The sequence below is a fragment of the Xyrauchen texanus genome, chromosome 45 (assembly GCF_025860055.1).
Source record: "Xyrauchen texanus isolate HMW12.3.18 chromosome 45, RBS_HiC_50CHRs, whole genome shotgun sequence".
In the NCBI taxonomy this organism is placed as follows: Eukaryota; Metazoa; Chordata; class Actinopteri; order Cypriniformes; family Catostomidae; genus Xyrauchen; species Xyrauchen texanus.
Genome location: NC_068320.1, coordinates 21,788,644 through 21,807,190, shown reverse-complemented (window position 1 = coordinate 21,807,190; position 18,547 = coordinate 21,788,644). Strand labels below are relative to the sequence as shown.

Here is an 18,547-nt window from a genome sequence, read left to right as displayed (position 1 = left end):
GAGAGCCTGCCGGGCCAGAAGAAAAAAAACATTCAACACTGGGTCTCTTATTTCATGGAGGTCAGGACTGGAGATGAGAAGTGATTTGTTGATTCAGAGTTCCAGAGGAAGGTACAGGCAGATATTGATGTGTTGATTGAGGAATTTGTTCCCGCATCTTTGGCTTATTATAGCTTTAAAGCATCAAGCTGTGGGACAGTGATTTGTGCATTTGGCTGGACATATAAAGAGTGTGGGTAATATACAGTAGATACTAGATCCCAAAACGATATGGGATTTCTGAGACCAATAAGATTTTAGAGGGGGAAATTCACCGATTATCGATATGGTGGCTGATATAGTAATTTTTGAGCTGGAATGAAAACAGACATTTCTATGTGGATTGTGCATCTGGCTATGGCTATGCAGAGGTAATCAGAAGGCTGCTTTCTTAAACAAATATTTTTATCAAAGAATATTTGACATTATTATTATACATTTTCAACAAATGCTAGAAATGAACACTGAGAAAATAAAGAATAAATAAAATTACAATCAATGGCTAAATAAACATCAGTACTGTATGTTCAGTATTAGTCAGTTGCTGACCATTTAAATAAAGAATGAATTAAAATTATAGCTAAATTACAGTACTGTTTAGGATCAGTCAAATGCTGACTATTTTAATACTGCCAGTCAATACTGCCAGTCAATCACCTGCGGAGTAAATGCTGTGTTACACCGTATTCTGCTATACAAGTTCAGGGGAAACTTTCAATGGTGTAAAACCAGACTTTTAAATATGACAATCTATTAATAATATCGGCTGGCCGATAAAACTAGTAGATACAGTCCATCATGTTTTGAAACATGCGCTACTGATTTTTGTTTGACACATTTTTAGGGATTTAATATTGTCTGAAAAGATTCTAAGAGAAAGTGTCCCTAACACTGCAATCAAATATGATGGAAGGCCATTTTCACACACGAGCGTTTGGTGTGGATCCAACGTCTGAGTTGATTTCATGTTCTGTGTTCCCACTGCCATCTTTACATAGTTCTCTGAATAAAATTGACAGCTAATGTACTATTTTTCATCAGTGGAGAGTAGTGATAGACACATATTGCCTAGGATGATATGGAGTATCATTTTGGCCATATTGAGATTATTGGCATTGGCCAATAACATATCTGCTTAGGTGATTAACAGAAGTATTAATCCTTGTATCAGTTCCAAACTCTACTGACAGCCTTGTCAATGGATAATTTTATTTTCTTAAATGAATTTTGTGAATATTGTGTAAAATAAGTTTTCAATTTAGCAGCAATTAATGTGTTCATCTCATTTGATGTAATTTAATTATGTATATATTGGCATTCTATTGGCCATTGGCCACCATGCTCTCTACATATTGATAAACTGTGTGCATTGGCCATTGAAAAACTAATTTCAGTCAACCACAAGTCATACACAATAGGAGTGTTGACTTTAGAATGATTCATAGATCTGAGAAATCTGAAAGAAAAGTGAAACAAAAAAATAACGGAGAGCTAAGAAGAGATGTAAATGTATTCAGGGGTCTCTCTTTTTCTGTGGCTTCTTATTGAGTTATTTGTCACCAGGGCTGGACTGGTAATCTGGCATACCAGGCATTTTCCCGGTGGGCCGATGCACTTTAATTGTGGCCAATCAGGGGTGGACACACGCTTGGTAGAACCTAGCGTGCTGGCGGGTTGGCCATGAAACAGGACGAATGGGCCGCGACAATCCATAATGAGCCACCGCGTTATGAAGAACAGACCACAAAATGGTGCCGTGATATGCAGAAAAGGACACCGATTTCTATTCCCAGTCAAGCCCTGTCTGTCACCATCCTGTCGTATCCTTTTCCATTTTGGAAATAAGATTCTCTGGATGGCTCGCTGACAGCCTGATTCATTGTGATGTAGTTCCCCCTGTTATTACCTGGATTGTAAGACAAAATGCAGCGGAGCAGTTTAAGAGAGTGAAGGTGGATTGAATGAAATATGCTCTGGTTGTAGTTGCTTGAATGCTGATGATTTAGAGCTTTTCTCTTGCGTGTACAGTGATGTGAGGAGACAGGCTGTCAGGCACAAGGCAGAGCGTTTTAAGTTAGCTCAAAGCTGACCTCTGTTTCCTCCTATAAATATAGCAGCAGAGGCTGGCACACACTGTCCCATTGATGCTGTAACAGAGCTTGGAGGAGGCAGAATGACTATTAGGGGTAGATGCTTGGAAATGAGACAATTGGTAAATACTCTAAATCTGAGTGGCTGTTTTAAATGTATACTGTATTGATTACTGTAGGCAGCAATGCAATTTGAAAATATGTTAATTACTGTAATTTAGGAATGTTTAATCATGTACTTGACACAGCACTCCAAAACCCTGTTAAAATATCAAGTCTTTAGTTTGAGTTTAGCTTTTATGTTGTGAGTCATCAGTAAATGAAAATGCATTCCTTTTGTGGTATGTTTATCCTCTGAACAGATGTAGGAGGAGTGTGTGATATATTGAAAATTTGTGAAAAGTGTTGTCACGATACCAAAATTTCAGTGGTCTGTACCAATACTAGTACTATTTCACGATTCTCAATACCACAGGAATAAGTAGGGTAATATGATGTTAAACGCACTCCTTTAGGCTATTAAAATTGTAAATTTCAATGTAAATAATTAATTAAAACAATAGCATGCTTCCTCATGTAAACAATTGCTTCAAGCTTTTAAGTAGGAGCCTATGAAATAAGTTTACAAATATATTTTTAATGGAGTGCTTTAATACAATTTCCTTACAACATAATCTAAAACCCAAGATTGGTTTTAATTTTTGTTAAATAAAGTGCTGCACTACAGAGCATCATATTATAAATTAAAACATTGATGAAAACTTTTCAGTACACCAGCACTCTAGCTTGTGAGATATAGGTTCAACATAACAACAATAATAATAATACAATACATTTTATACTACACTATTACACTATTAGTATATTTCTGTTGCAATTTTCTAAATTTCACAGTTCAAGCTTTTATTTTGAATTGAAATTTTATTTTGATGTGAAGGCAACACTTGGTCAGTGATTTTGATGGAAGTTTTACACTTCCGGATAAGACGTTGGTTTAATGGCCCAGTGTGATTACTGGAGCGCAAAATGCTGCAATTTGATTATATAAATATAAAGTCTGTAGGCACTGCGTGCACCACAGCGAATAAGCACCCTTTAATCTACTCAAAATATGGTGTTTTCAGCATATTCAGCATTATCTTTGCAGCGAGCAGTACATGTAGACTACATTTATTTAATTAAATCACTCTCATTTGAGGATTAATAATAACTCTAGGACATATCACAATTAAAATAGTATTAATTGTCCATTTCTGTGTAAAATGAGTATCAGAACATGCACTCAAATGAGCATGTGAGGATTTGTAATCCAGTCTCCAGCAGTCTTTCAGTCAGACAGTGCACCGGCACCATATTGAGTCTGTGCTCGGTAGTACTGGTAATGCAGAAACACCGGTATCATTACATCTTTTTTGTTTTAGTATTGACTTGGTACCGAAGTACCGGTACTTTTGACCACTATTTGTGATGATTTTGGCTGCTGATTATAATATGCAACCCATTCGGAAACCTTGGAGAATCGCCATTGGCTAGTAAATTGTTTTTTTACTCACCAGATAGTTGACATGACATATAAGTGTAAATTTAAAACTGGAAAAGATTTTATGTAAACTGGGAAAGGGGCATCACCCAGCCTTACACAGATAAACAGTATGACACTGTTTTTGTGCTGTGTGTGGCTGTTGTGAGCTTATTTATTACACTGAATTATGAGTATGAATAGCTCAGTGGCATTTGTTGTGTTGTTTCACTGTCCTCCATTCAGCTCCTCTCCTCTGTTCTTTCTTTGAAACCACAATCTTATGTGCCTTTCCAAATTCTTAAACATAACATTTTAGCATTTGTAAAAAACACTAAACCCCTTCTAGAAATATAAAAAATGAAAAAGTGATTACATGGCAAATGTTTGTTTTTGGACTAGTTTTGTCAGCAGAGTGAGGATTTAGGATTAAATGGAAACTTTTCCATGAGGCAGAATTACATGGAAAATTACAAAATCCTTTTTGGAGAGGTGAGCAGGTTGCTGTAATGGAAGAAGAGATAGCTGGAAGGAGGGATCAAGAGATAAAGAATAGGAGGTAAAGCACAGCAGCTCTTTTCATTGCTGTGTCCACTATCCAGGTGTAATCCAACTGCCCGAGGCAAGCCAGATGGCAGGGAGGGAGAGCTTTCTAGTTTTTAAAGTACGAGAACACCCCTCAAAAATGTTCTAGCGTTATTTACTGACCCTCTTGATGTTACAAACCCATTTATTTTTATCATTCTGGAGATGTCAAGTTAACAGTTTCTGTTTAAGTGTGCGTTTTTGTAATTGATGTTGGGCTGTTGCTTAAAGGTGCTCTCAGTCATTTGTTCCTCATTAAAAAAGTTTAACTCCTAAAGACATGAATTGTAATTATGCAATATATGTAGGAAATCATGACCACTGCCATTAAAATGAAGACTCCAGTCATATCAGTAACCTTATAAAATCTGTTTTATTCTACATGGAGTGGGTTCGCACATGGGGGCTGCCATGTTAGAATCACACGACCAGCCGAATAATACTCACTTAATCTCAGTAACCGTCCTGTAATTTGACACTTTCACTTTTGATTAAGTGCCGCTAGGTGTCAGTAACTGCTTTTCCATTATCGGGCCAGTGCGAGCCAGGGCTATCAACTGGCCAGCCGGGGCCAACAGCCCCGGCTGGCCAACAGCGAGGCAGTGGTGGCTCAGTGGTTGAGGCTCAGGGTTACTGAATAGAAGGTCGGGGGTTCAAGCCCCAGCACCACCAAGATGCCCTTGAGCAAGGCACTTCACTCCAGGTTGCTCCAGGGGGATTGTCCCTGTAATAAGTGCACTGTAAGTCGCTTTGGATAAAAGCGTCTGCCAAAATGCATAAATATATAAACAGCCTCATACCTCGAGCACCAAGAAAAATTTTTATTTGCGTTCCCACCATTGGGCCAATAACTCTGCAGCATTGCTCAAAAACCCGCCCTTAATGCACTGCTGTAGTGCCAACTTCACACATTCCGCCTATTTCCCAAGCAAGAGGGAAGGTCAAGTTGAGGTATTATATGCAAATGTGTTAGTAACGTAGTTCTTGAGCAGTGTTGTCTGTGGGAGAAAATAACTCCCTTTTGTGTGGACTTTGTGCTTTGTAACTTTGCAGACCTTTTACATTCTCAAACAGCTATATTACACACTGAAGGAAAGGAAAAATCCAAAAAAGCATAATAGGGCCTCTTTAATGATTTGGCTTCCGTTTGACAGCAGGAGAGGAAGGAGATCTGTGGTCTTGCTGACCTCTCTACATCTTATCAACAGCCTGTTCTACTATCGCAGCTTCTAAAACCTGTTCCTTGGACTTGAGTGTTTTGATTGTTTTTATTCCTAGCCTCTGTATCATGCTCTGTAATGTCAACATGTTTGTGTAAGTGTGTTTGAGTGTATGACATCTATTTCCAGCTTACAGTTTCCATCCAAAGAGAGACAGCAGTCAACATACCTTATACAGAGTCCAGCTTGGGTTCATTTCCATGTACATTTAGGTCTACGCACTCTTATCAGATTCCTTTCTAACAAGAGAGGGGTCTGCTGGCTTGAGCTTGATTGCAACCCCATTAAACATTTTCTTGGCCTTTGGGAAATGCCAAAACAGCTTTGTTTTATGTGCCAGCTCCACCATGAGAAAGAATTTTCTCAACATTCTCTCAATAAATTATCCTTAATCTGAACTAATGGTGAATATCAAATATTTAGAATCTAGAACTTAAAAAAACAGAGGAAGTGAGGATTTCATTAGCATGTTTTTGTGAATATAATGATAAAATGGCATCACATATGTTGTAAAGGTCCACTCGTGACATGTGACCTGTGGCACAGCCTATTCTTGCTGGAAAACAAAGATGTGAATTGTAAGTGACAGTGAAGTATTTCAGCAGGAATAAATGCATAAGACAAAATGCAGCTCGCTTTTGTGGCTGGACTCAAACAGATCTGAGTATGCACAAAGAGATTTTGGTTTCACGATAACATTAATAACATTATTTTTTAACTAGTGATGCTTGATAAATTACTGTTATTATTGTTTATACTTTGGGTTAGGGATTTATATAAAAACCCTGACAGTGTTTGACATGTCATGTCAAGTACCTCAATGCGTAAAAAATGCTGGAAAATAAGAGATGCAGAATGCAATTAGCTTAGTGTTATTCATTAGCATGAATTGAAGCTCTCCTAATCTTGCATGACTTATTTGAATATCTCATCTATTATATATGAAACTTAACAAATGTTCACATGGAAGCATTAAAGCAAGCTGTGGCTGATGAATGGGTGGGGGTGAGGGGGCAACTAGACTTTGGAGAGAGAGAGAGAGACAGGCAGGCAGACAGACAGACAGACAGACAGGATGGATGGAGGAGAGTGGAGGCTGAGGGTGCAGAATAGGTATTGGACTGGAGCCACAGAGCTAAAGTACATAAAGTGTGGCATGTGAGTGACCTACATAGAGCTCAGTGAAGGAGGTTAAAAGGCTGATTGTGCCAGGTCTGTTCATTAGCCTATTATTTCCTCTCTGGGAAAAGTGAAAACAAACACCAGGGAAAACTCTCCTTGAGTCTGTATCATTGCTGCTACAATTACAAAAAGTTTACAGATTGTAGAATTTCAGCCCCTTAATTAATATGAAATGTTAGTTGACTGACAATTTTTTAAATAAATACATTCGGACCTGGGCGGTCACACACCGGTGCGTAAGATGGGAAAAGACTTGCACATTGTCGAAGCTAGCAAATATTTAGTAAATACATTTTGGTCAAAGACTGAAACATTTTTATAAAATGTTCAGGCTTCGATGTTTGTTAAACTTCATCATTTTACATTTTATTTAATAAACCAATAAAATTATGATCTATCTTTCTATTCTATATTTTTATGCCTACAAAATATTTTTGTCATCTTGTTGATGTATATCAGTAAATAGGGCTGGGTATAAATATACATTTTCCAATGCAACACAATCTTCATTTGAACAATCTCGATATGACTCTTAAATCCCAAGATCGATGTGGAAACCCTCTACAATGCAAGTAAATCACCAACAAATGCAACCAATTTTCATATATACAGTTGAAGTCAGAAGTTTACACACACTTAGGTTGAAGTCAATAAAACTCGTTTTTTAACCAAACTATAGTTTTGACAAGTTGTTTAGGATATCTACTTTGTGCATGATATGAGTAATTTTTCCAACAATTGTTTACAGACAGATTGTTTCACTTTGAATTTATAATATCACAATTCCAGTGGGTCAGAAGTGTACATACACTAGTTAATTGTGCCATTAAGCAGCTTGAAAAATTCCAGAAAATGATGTCAAGCCTTTAGCCAATTAGCTACTCACGGGAGGTGTACTGAATTGGAGGTGTACCTGTGGATGTATTTTAAGGCTTACCTTAATTGCCTCTTTGCTTGACATCATGAGAAACTCATAAGAAATCAACCAAGACCTCAGAAAAACATTCTGGACCTCCTCAAGTCTGGTTCATCATTGGGAGCAATTTCCGAACACCTGAAGGTACCACGTTCATCTGTACAAACAATAGTATTCATTTATAAACACAATGGGACCACGCAGCCATCATACCACTCAGGAAGGAGACGCATTCTATCTCCAAGAGATCAACGTAGTTTGGTGAAAAGTGCAAATCAATCCCAGAACAACAGCAATGGACCTTGTGAAGATGCTGGAGGAAACAAGTAGACAAGTATCTATATCCACAGTAAAACATGCCCTATATCGACATAACCTGAAAGGCTGCTCAGCAAGGAAGAGGCCACTGCTCCAAAACCACCATAAAGAAGCCTGACTACAGTTTGCAAGTGCACATTGGGACAAAGATCTTGCTTTTTGGAGAAATGTCCTCTGGTCTAATGAAACAAAAATTGAACTGTTTGGTCATAATGACCATCGTTATGTTTGGAGGAAAAAGGGTGAAGCTTGCAAACCGAAGAATATCATCCAAACCATGAAGCACGGGGATGGCAGCATTATGTTGTGCACGTGCTTTGCTGCAGGAGGGACTGGTGCACTTCACAAAATTGATGGAATTATGAGGAAGGAAAATTATGTGGATATTTTGAAGCAAAATCTCAAGACATCAGCCAGGAAGTTAAAGCTCGGTCACAAATTGGCCTTCCAAATGGACAATGACCCCAAACATACCTCCAAAGTTGTGGCAAAATGGCTTAAGGACAACAAAGTCAAGGTATTGGAGTGGCCATCACAAAGCCCTGACCTCAATTCCATGTGGGCAGAACTGAAACGTATGTGTGAGCATGGAGGACTATAAACCTGACACATTTACATCAGTTCTGTCTGGAGGAATGGGCCAAAATTCAATCAACTTATTGTGAGAAGCTTGTGGAAGGCTACTCAAAATGTTTGACCCAAGTTAAACAATTTAAAGGCAATGCTATCAAATACTAACAAAGTGTATGTAAACTTCTGACCCACTGGGAATGTGATGAAAGGAATAAAAGCTGAAATAAATCATTCTCTCTACTATTATTCTGACATTTCACATTCTTAACATAAAGAAGTGATCCTAACTGACCTAAGACAGGGAATTGTTTTCAACGAATAAATGTCAGGAATTGGCTAAAGTGGCTAAAGTGTATGTAAATTTCTGACTTCAGTTAATATATATATATATATTATTAATATTAATGCAATTTCAAGGCATAGTTATGGAATACATGGGATTTCTATTTTTAAAAAAGCTAAAATATGACAAAAATTATTAAAAACTAATGAGAAAGTAAAATTTGTTAATTAGCTGATGGAGAATGTTTTCATATGAAAGCAAAATGGACATTATTACTGAAATATACTCATGAATCAGAATCGAATTGATCATTTGGTCATCCAATTGAATTGGAATTGAATCGAAATGGAAAATCTATTAATACCAGCCCTACAGTCATAGCTTGCAAGTTTTTATTAAAATAACAATGTTTTGAGCAAAGACCAGAAAATGTTAGAAGTAGTCTAGTTTAATAAAGTTTGGCAAGCTTTGACATTCTATGAAATCTGTTTGTGATGTCGTTGATGTATATCAGTAAACACCCATGGTCTAACTCTTCCTTTCTCTCTGTTGCAGGAATATAACATGTCCAGATTAAACAAATAAAACTGGCCTCTCATCAATGCCCAGCCAAGTCTCAATGTTGTGAATATGAAACCTTTGCTTTTGTTCTAGTTAAAACAATATATAACACAGACTCTAGTAGATTTACGGAAATTAGATATCTCAATCCACCCCAATTTTCTGTTCGTATTAGCCCCTTGTCAGAGCAACCATGTACGGTAGTGCCCGATCTGTGGGCAAAGCGGAGGGCAACCACAGTGGCGGGAGCAATCAGAGTCCCGGCCGCTCACCTCGTCTCCCTCGGTCCCCCTGCCTGGGTCACCGCCGTACCAACAGTACAGGTGGCAGCGGGGCGGGAGCAGGAGGTCCTGGGGGGAAAACCCTCTCCATGGAGAACATTCAGTCCCTCAATGCTGCCTACGCTACATCTGGCCCCATGTACCTGAGCGACAACGAGGTGGTGTCATCCGGTCCAGACCTGCCAAAAAGCACCATGACACTGGGCCGCTCTGGGGGTCGGGTGCCTTACAGTGTCCGCACGACTGTCATGGGAAGCAGCCCAAACATCTCCACCGGGACACCTGGCTCTGTGCCCACCGATGCAATTGCTTTTGGAGACCACCATATGCCTTCCAGCCTGGCGTCCACTGTGCCTCACTCTCTGCGCCAAGCACGGGACAACACCATCATGGACCTACAGGCTCAGCTCAAGGAGGTGCTCAGGGAGAATGACCTCCTGAGGAAGGAGGTGGATGTGAAGGAGAGCAAGCTCAGCTCTTCCATGAACTCCATCAAGACCTTCTGGAGCCCTGAGTTGAAAAAGGAGCGTGCTCTACGGAAAGATGAAGTGTCGAAGATTGCTGTTTGGAAGGAGCAATATAGAGTTGTGCAGGATGAGAATCAGGTAAGAGAAACAAGCTAAATACTTTCTTCTGGAGGATGGCTTTCCTGGAGAGCACATTTAAAAACAACATAAATGATAATTCCAATTCATTTAAAGGAATATTCCAGGTTCAAATTTAACTCAGTTGACAGCATTTATGACGTAATGTTGATTACCACATCCCTTTCACTTTCATTGTAAGTGCCTTTTTCTTTTATTAACAAAGGATGAGTCGAAATTATTTTCTTTGGCAATTAACATTATGCCTCAAAGTCATATTATTGTGCTTAACTTGTATTGAACCAGGAATATTCCTTTAACTTCTGTAATATGACACATTTTAGAGTGAAACTGAATATTCAGCTGGAAATAATTTATGGTGGGACTTGATTTTAAATTCATAAGATATGACTGGATAGTGAAAAGTTGGGCTATGATGGTATTGGTTAACATTATTTTCCGCACTTACAAGGCTTTGCTTATGCAATCAAAAAAGAAAACATTATAATTAAGGCTGTCAAACGATGAAAATATTTAATCGTGATTAATAGCATAGGTTTTTGTAGTTAATCACGATTAATTGCAATATCTTTATAAACATGAGTGGACAAAATATGCTTCCAGATGTATTTTTCAGTCATCCACACAAAACCTACCCCACCAACAGAGTTGAACACATCACACCGCAATTCAAATTATGTACAAAATATGGTAGTTTTATGTGTATTATGACAGGATTTCTTTTTATGGAGTTTTGACAGACATAATCTTTCCAGGAGCACAGTGGAATTAAATAGCTGTGGTCATGTGACTATTTGCACCACTCATGGAGAAAAGTCTGCACTGTCATTTACAATGGACAACTGAATTGACAAAAAAAAGCTGTGCTACACTGATAAAACGCTTATCGCAGGAATCAGCATAATGTCTCCCAACATTTTCCTGATGGTCAGTGTGACATTAGCAGCATTTGCACAAATTGACACACTTCTCATGAAATATGGTTTTGATTGAAAGGGTCACATTACGCGTTAACGTCGATAAAACAATTTGTGCCGTCAAACAAATTTTGCATTAACAAGTTATTAATGTGTTAACTTCGACAGCACTAATTATAATATATATATATATATATATATATATATATATATATATATATATATATATATATTAGTCTGAAGATTAGTGTGTGTTGCTTAGTTTTAGTCTTGCCGATTTTAGATACACTGCTGTTATTTTATTTGTTGTAATTTTCAGTTATTTGTCTTTTTTTTTTTATTAATCAGAGCTCATTTTATACGTTTATACTTATGGATTTACTAACATGAGATGTTCTGCATGACTGGGTGATTGATTAATTTATTAAACAGGAAAGGAGGACTGATTTTCACTTCAAGAAAGTTTGTAAGGGCTTTTTGCATTGTTATAATCAGGATAATACATAACGTATGTATTATGTAAAACATGTAACACATCAGGAGTTTTCTAAGTGTAAATTAGGCTGCTTGAGCATTCAGTGTCAGAACAAGTTTTGAAAAGTAATGCTGCATTCCATTCAACAAGGAAAGTCAGATTTTACAACTTCCTATTAGGAAAAGTGCAATGGAATGCATCTTGAAGTCAGAATTACAACTTGTAGGCTCGTGCAGATGTTCTCAACTCCGATTTCGCCGAGATACAGGGGCATGATGTCACACAAACATGTCGTCACTCAGTGATATGTACAAAGTAAGTGATAAACATTCACTTTATTAAATAGTACCAATAAATGAGTTAGTTTCCACATTGCATGATATTAAAACTCCTGCAGAAACGGTTGTATAAAACATTATAATCTCTTTTGATAATCGTACACCTGAAGCACAAATGCTAGCGCTGCAGTATTATTTATCAGTTGGGTTGCTAGGAGACATCTCTAATGAGTGTCAAACCGGTGGCTGATCGATCAGAGCATCCCTAGTTACACCCCGATGTTTGATACATTATTAAGATGTTTATTCATTTTTTCTGAATGTTTAAATATTTTATTAAAGTTTGACACACGGTTTTGTTATTTTGCACATTAATATCAACTAAAAGATATTATTTTTGTTAACTAAATTTACATGCCTTTTTAGTCAGAGTAAAACTGACTAAAATGAATGACTATGACATGATGAAATATTGACTAATTTTAAAGGACATTTTTATCAAAAGACTAAAACTATGACTAAAACAAAAGAACTGTGTAAAAATGAACACTGATTTTATGCCAAATGTTGTGATTTTCTTTATTCAGTGGAACACAAACGTTTCCAAGAATGTTAACACTGCACTTTTCCATACAATTAAAGTTAATGGGGACAGACTCGTCAAGCTCAGTGACAAAAAAGCACCATGAAAGTACCATATAAGTATTCCTTATATAGTATAATTATCATTTATTTAATATAATTATTATAATGTATGCCATATAATTGTTTATAACTACTGTATATCAATATATGGCTATAATCTATAACTTATTTTAGTAGCTTAAGTTTTTTAAAAATATTATTTTACGGGAGATGGAAAATCCTACTGATTTGATAGTCATGAAAGTGAGTAAGATGCTCTCTCTAGGTGCTCAAGTTTGATTTTGAAATTATTTTTGAAAACCATCTCCAAGTCTAGAAATCCACAACATTTCATTCCCTTCTTTCTGCCTCCGTCTCTGTTAACAAGCTTCCTACAAGCTGTTCTGATTAAAGAAAGACTTTGAATATTTAGGCCATCTTATATCTCTTGAGCGTTTTAGTGAAGAAGAAAGAATGCAAGAGCAATCGATAGATCATATTTTTATCCTTTTTCATCATGCCAATTTTAGCTACTGCTCTTTGGCAGAGGCTACTGCCCTTAAATGGAGTGTGGTCATGCAGTATAGGTGTGGAATGAAGAGAATCCTTTCGTATGGTTATATGGCCCTTCTCTCTGTCTCCTCTACTCTCCTCACTGTCCCGCTCTCCCTCCCTCTGCCTGATTCACACGTAGAGGAAACAGTGAGTGTTATAGATTGAGGCACTGAGAGAAGAAAATGTAAAGAGGGGATTGAGAGAGAGGTGGTATTTAAGAGTTTCTTATAGAGTTTAAAGGCATTCATACTGTACATATATGACATATAATAGAAAACTGGATTTTCCTTAATTTTTACTAAGCTTGCAAACCAGCACAAACTAAAGATGTCGTAATAATATGGTTTCACTATTAACCAAAAAAAAGGAATAGTTCACCCAAAAATGAAAATTCTCTCATTATTTACTCACGTCATGCCATGCCAGATGTGTATGACCATTTCTTCTACACAAATTAAGATTTTTATAAGAATATCTCTTTTGCCCCTCCGGGCCACCCCTCTTGAACCACTCCTGTGTAGGTCCCCTTCGTGCCGCCAAAACAGCACCAACCATATGTGAAATATGACCCATACATTTTGTTTTTGGTGAGATTAACTTGTAGAAAACGAATTTATGTATAGTTACGTACTTCCCTTCCCTAATGTATTTTAATTTGTTTTATTAAAAGAAATTTAAAAAATCTTTCTATTTTAATTCACAAAGGTTAGGTCACACTAAAACATATAAAAATGGGCTGTTTAAAGTGTGACCACTTTTTATTAACCTTGCTAATTGAAAATATCTGTTTTTTAAGTGATTATTGCCATTCGATTACGCCCTCCCCATCACATCTGGTTAATTACATAATCTTGTTCAGTTTCCTTGCTTTGCCTCCGTTCGAGGGCTTCATGACACAGCAAGTCTCGGTTGCCATGGCAGCCTCGCAATAGCAGTCCCTCTGCAAACTCCAGAGGTTTCAACAATGTAAAGCAGGACAGTTCTTCTCAAATTAAGGAATGAAAGCAGAGCTTAGACTTAAATGGGTCATGTATTTACAATTTTGTAGTTTTTGTTTTCTTTTTCAACTAAAAAAATTAAATTAAGACTGTTCTTGCATCAAAACAGTCTTAATTTAGTTCCACATGACCATTTGCCATTTGCCACCCTCTCAGAGTCTGTTTTTGCTACTGTACCTTTAAGATATAGCTTAAAGTCTATGAATATATTCTAAGACTCAAGATGGAAGACAAGCTCTAATTGGTACAGTGGGACTGAATGACAGGCCTGTGATTGTGAGTCGATAGCAACAGTGGCCCAGGAGTAGTCTGGACACAGTCAGATGCTGGAAGAACGGGGCTAATTAAAGAGCTCAAGACTTAAATGGGTCATATCATATATATTTTCCTTCCTCCTTGTAACTTAGCAGGGGCATTATACATTTACTCATTTGACATGAATAGAGGTTAGTAGGGGTGGGTAAATATATTGATCATCCCATGCAATGCGATCTTCATTTGAACGATCCCAATATCATTTCTTAAATCCCAAGATGCATGTGAGTAAATCACTTGCACATGCCACCAAATTTTGTGCTATGCTACCTAAAAATGTCTGTGATTTAACCCTTGGCTGGTAAAATGTAAGATTTCACTCACCAGTGATTGAGTAGCATAATGGCAAAGAAGTTCAGCACTGAGATCCGTTCATTGCATGTTGAGAGAAAAAGTTTGGTTTTTACTTGTTCCATGTAATATGTGTCCAAAGACGATATCCACATAATCAATTTGTCATTAAATAATGTTTATTTTAACAAGTTGTTGTTTAATCAAGTTGTTGATCAAAAACAACAAAAATAGAAACATTTCATTCTAATCATACATAGCACCGATGCTCCGCACAGCAGAATTGGCTCAACCAATGATGTGAGTTTGGGGTGGGACTGTCTGTTTGTCTGATTAATGGAAGACAGTATTTTGGAAGCTTGTTTGAAGAAAAATTATTTTTGTAATTTTATTTGATGAGCAATCATGCCACGCTCCAAATCACTGAGATACATTTTTTCCCCATTCTGATGGTTGATGTGAACATTAACTGAAGCTCCTGACCTGTATCTGAATTATATTCTGCATTGCACTGCTGCCACACGATTGGCTGATTAGATAATCGCATGGATGATTGTTGGTGCCAGATGGGCTGGTTTAAGTATTTTTGTAACTGCTGATCTCCTGAGATTTTCACAAATAACAGTCTCTAGAGTTTACTCCGAATGGTGTCAAAAACAAAAAACATCCAGTGAGCAGCAGTTCTGCGGACGGAAATGCCTTGTTGATGAGAGAGATAAACAGAGAATGGCCAGACTGATTCGAACTGACAAAGTCTACATTAACTCCAATAACCACTCTGTGTGCAATTGTAGTGAGAAGAATAGCATCTCAGACTGCGGGTTGGCACTATTTTGACGGCACGAGGGGGACCTACACAATATTAGGCAGGTAGTTTTAATGTTGTGGCTGATCGGTGCAGAAATGATACACTTCACCTTTTTGTTTTTGTGAAAGAGCTTTAAAACACTGAAACAAGCATTCTTTGTATTATGTAGGGCTTCCCCCGACCAAAGATTTTCCTAGTCGACTAGTAGTCGTTAGTTAAATCCATTACAGAGAAATTCTAAACTGTAATAATGAGCCTTTAAAATTATAAATTGTTGTGTTGGTGTGAGAGCATCATTGGTCATGGAACGTCTCTCATCCAATCAGATTCGAGGACCGGAACTAACTGTTGTGTACATATATATGTATGTATATTGTAAAGGAGGGAACAAAATTAATTTATTCACACCTATTTTTCTGGACAACAAAATACCCAAGAATGCACAGATGAAGTAGTTTCTTTGCCAGAGAGATGTTGCCCTTCACAACTGTTGTAAAGCCATCTTTCAAAAAGTTGAACACACATTTGAATTGCACTTAATGTTTTTCCAGTTTCATTTGAATTTTTAGTTAAAATAAATAAAAAATAAAGTTCAAAGTTTGAAATCAAGGTGTCTTGCTTTATTGTGTAGGGTTAACCTTAACCTGAGTGACTTTGCCACTTCCTGTGGAGACTCTTCTCATTGACTAATGTTTGGTCGACTATTAGGAGGCAGCACTAGTATTAAGCTTTGTGTTGTTATAGATGGAAATAAACGACTATTTGACTGTTTTAGAGACATGCTGGAGACTATCTGTGTCACCTGAGACCTCAGGTTAAACTCTGTCACTTGACACTACTTTCTCTGTGTGCTGTTTATTTGCCATTGGGTTTTCTCATTAGGCTGGCTACAAACAGGGAAGGAAATCAATTAATTAATGCACTCACAATGATTTATTCATGATGTCGATCCATCATGAGAAATCACCTCACCAGGCAGGAAAGAGCTCAGCACGCTTTGTGGTGAAAGCAGACCATCGTTTATCAATTTAAATTTGTGAATTTGTGTCTACGTTTTTTTCATATTTATTAATGCTATATTTATATTTATTTATTTTTATTTTATAATGCAAGATAATATGAATTACTTTTCCATTACTTATAAAAGCATCAGAAACATTGACCATCTTAAAAACCCCATGAAATGGTTTGATGTAGTTTTCAATCCTATGTTAACATATGTTTTTCTAATTCAAGGTAGTAGTGGGATGTATTGAAGGGCTTGTTCCTTTTTTTTAATAGCCAATAGCCTTTGGCTTACTTTACAGCCACAAACCATGATTTGATACTTGTTATTTCTAGTCTGAGGCAGGTGGTATTAGTGGGAGAGACATTTTCATTCTAGAGAGCATTTGATTGGACAAACATTTACAGTATATGGCCCTGAGTGCCAGATGAGTCTTCAATATTATTGGTCTGTTTTTTGGAAAATACTTTTAAAATGTATTTATTTATTAAAATTTTCTTTTTAATTGTGTATATCTTCTAAAAGGGCTAAAAAATGCATATAGATGACCTAAAAGATAATAGACACAAAAAGCCACAAACAATGTTTTATTCCATGTGGTCTTTAAATACTCTTGAATGTAACATTTCTATTATTATGGATGTCTCTGTTGGAAGGTATGTGCCTCTGAACCAGGTGTTGTGTTATCTGAAAATGTTGTGTCATTTATAGTTTTGTTTTTAAACATTGAGAGATAATTTCTAATACTGTCTCTCATTTTTACGGATGAAAAAGAAACAAGGAAATCATTTGAACCTAGTGCTTCAGTGTGTGTGTGAGCACTGTTTATGGTCTGGTATTAAGATGCGTTTTGGGCGATCTGATCACAAGAGGACAGGAGTCATTGGCATTAAAAGCCATTTATACCTGATGATAATATGTGTGTCTCTTCTGACCACATTTGTTCGGATTTCGAGAGGAGTGTCTCTGATTTCATGATTGCATGCGTCAATCATTACGTCTGTTATGAATGAGCAGCGAAGGCAGACGAGGAGATGCGGATCCAAGTGCAGTTCAACTTTATTAAGGAAACAAACAAGGCAGGTACACGGAAAACACGGGAACAAAGGAAAAACCCTCAATGGGGAAATAAACATAAAACTAGGAAACACGGGCAGGGGAAACATTCCAGGCTAACAACGTTCAACGATAGACAGCGACTGAACAAACAGACAGGGTTTAAATACGTAGACATAGAACAAAGGGGCCAATGAACAAACAGAACTCAAAACAAGATAACAAGGTGAATAAACAGAAACCAATGGTAAACTAATGAGGACAGGTGAAAACGATGACAGAGAACACGAACGCTAACAGGGAGACTGTGGAGCTAAACAAGGGACAAAAGTGAAAACTACGGAATACAAAAGGGACAAAAATGGTAAACAAAGGGGCAACGGTGAAACAAGATGAGGTAACCCTAACAACGTCAGTGTATGTCAGTGACAGCACAAACATTTTAAGAACAAAAAGAAAGTGTGAAAAATATCGCCTCATCTCTGACAATTATACATGGATTTAATCTAAGCATAGCCATGACAATTAGAGCAGAATTCTACATTATGGTAGTAGAGAACCTGTTTTAACTGAGGTTCACGTGGGTACACTGAAGTTCCATGAGGTCTTGTTCATGTACTGTATCTATGTGCTTTTAAAAATTTTTGGATCAGACTGTTATTTCCTTTTAAAGCCGCAAGTAACTGGCAAAGTTTAAAAATCTTGCTTCAGCACAGCTGTTGATTGACTGACAGAAATTTTACTGCTCAGTCTATCAGAGTGATGGATAAAGATTTTTTTCTAGCACAGCCTCTGCTCTGAACATCTCCTAACCACACTGGATCATCTTAGCATGAACTGAGCTGTGTAAAAGGAGGTGTGGTTCTTGCATTTTTGTGTGGGAATCTTGTTCTCTGCGACTTGATTCTTGAAGGCATTGCCAAGCGTTTTGACACGCCCTTGCTGAGCTCCTCCAGTCATTCAGAGTGGTCCAATCAACATGCAAGGAATTTTTCAGTGCCGTAAGGGTCAGAGTTCACACATGCTAGACATTATTGCCTCCTCGTCATTTT

General features: G+C 37.3%; 1 protein-coding gene across 1 annotated transcript in view; it reads left to right on the top strand.

Moving 5' to 3' along the window:
- The window catches only part of erc1b (ELKS/RAB6-interacting/CAST family member 1b), a 259,978-nt gene that overhangs the window by 5,131 nt on the left and 236,300 nt on the right, over positions 1–18,547 (top strand). Inside the window, exon 2 of the mRNA XM_052119037.1 lies at positions 9,281–10,172. Coding sequence (XP_051974997.1) covers positions 9,480–10,172 — 693 coding nt within the window. The 5' untranslated portion in view covers positions 9,281–9,479. The remainder of the gene's footprint in view (positions 1–9,280; positions 10,173–18,547) is intronic.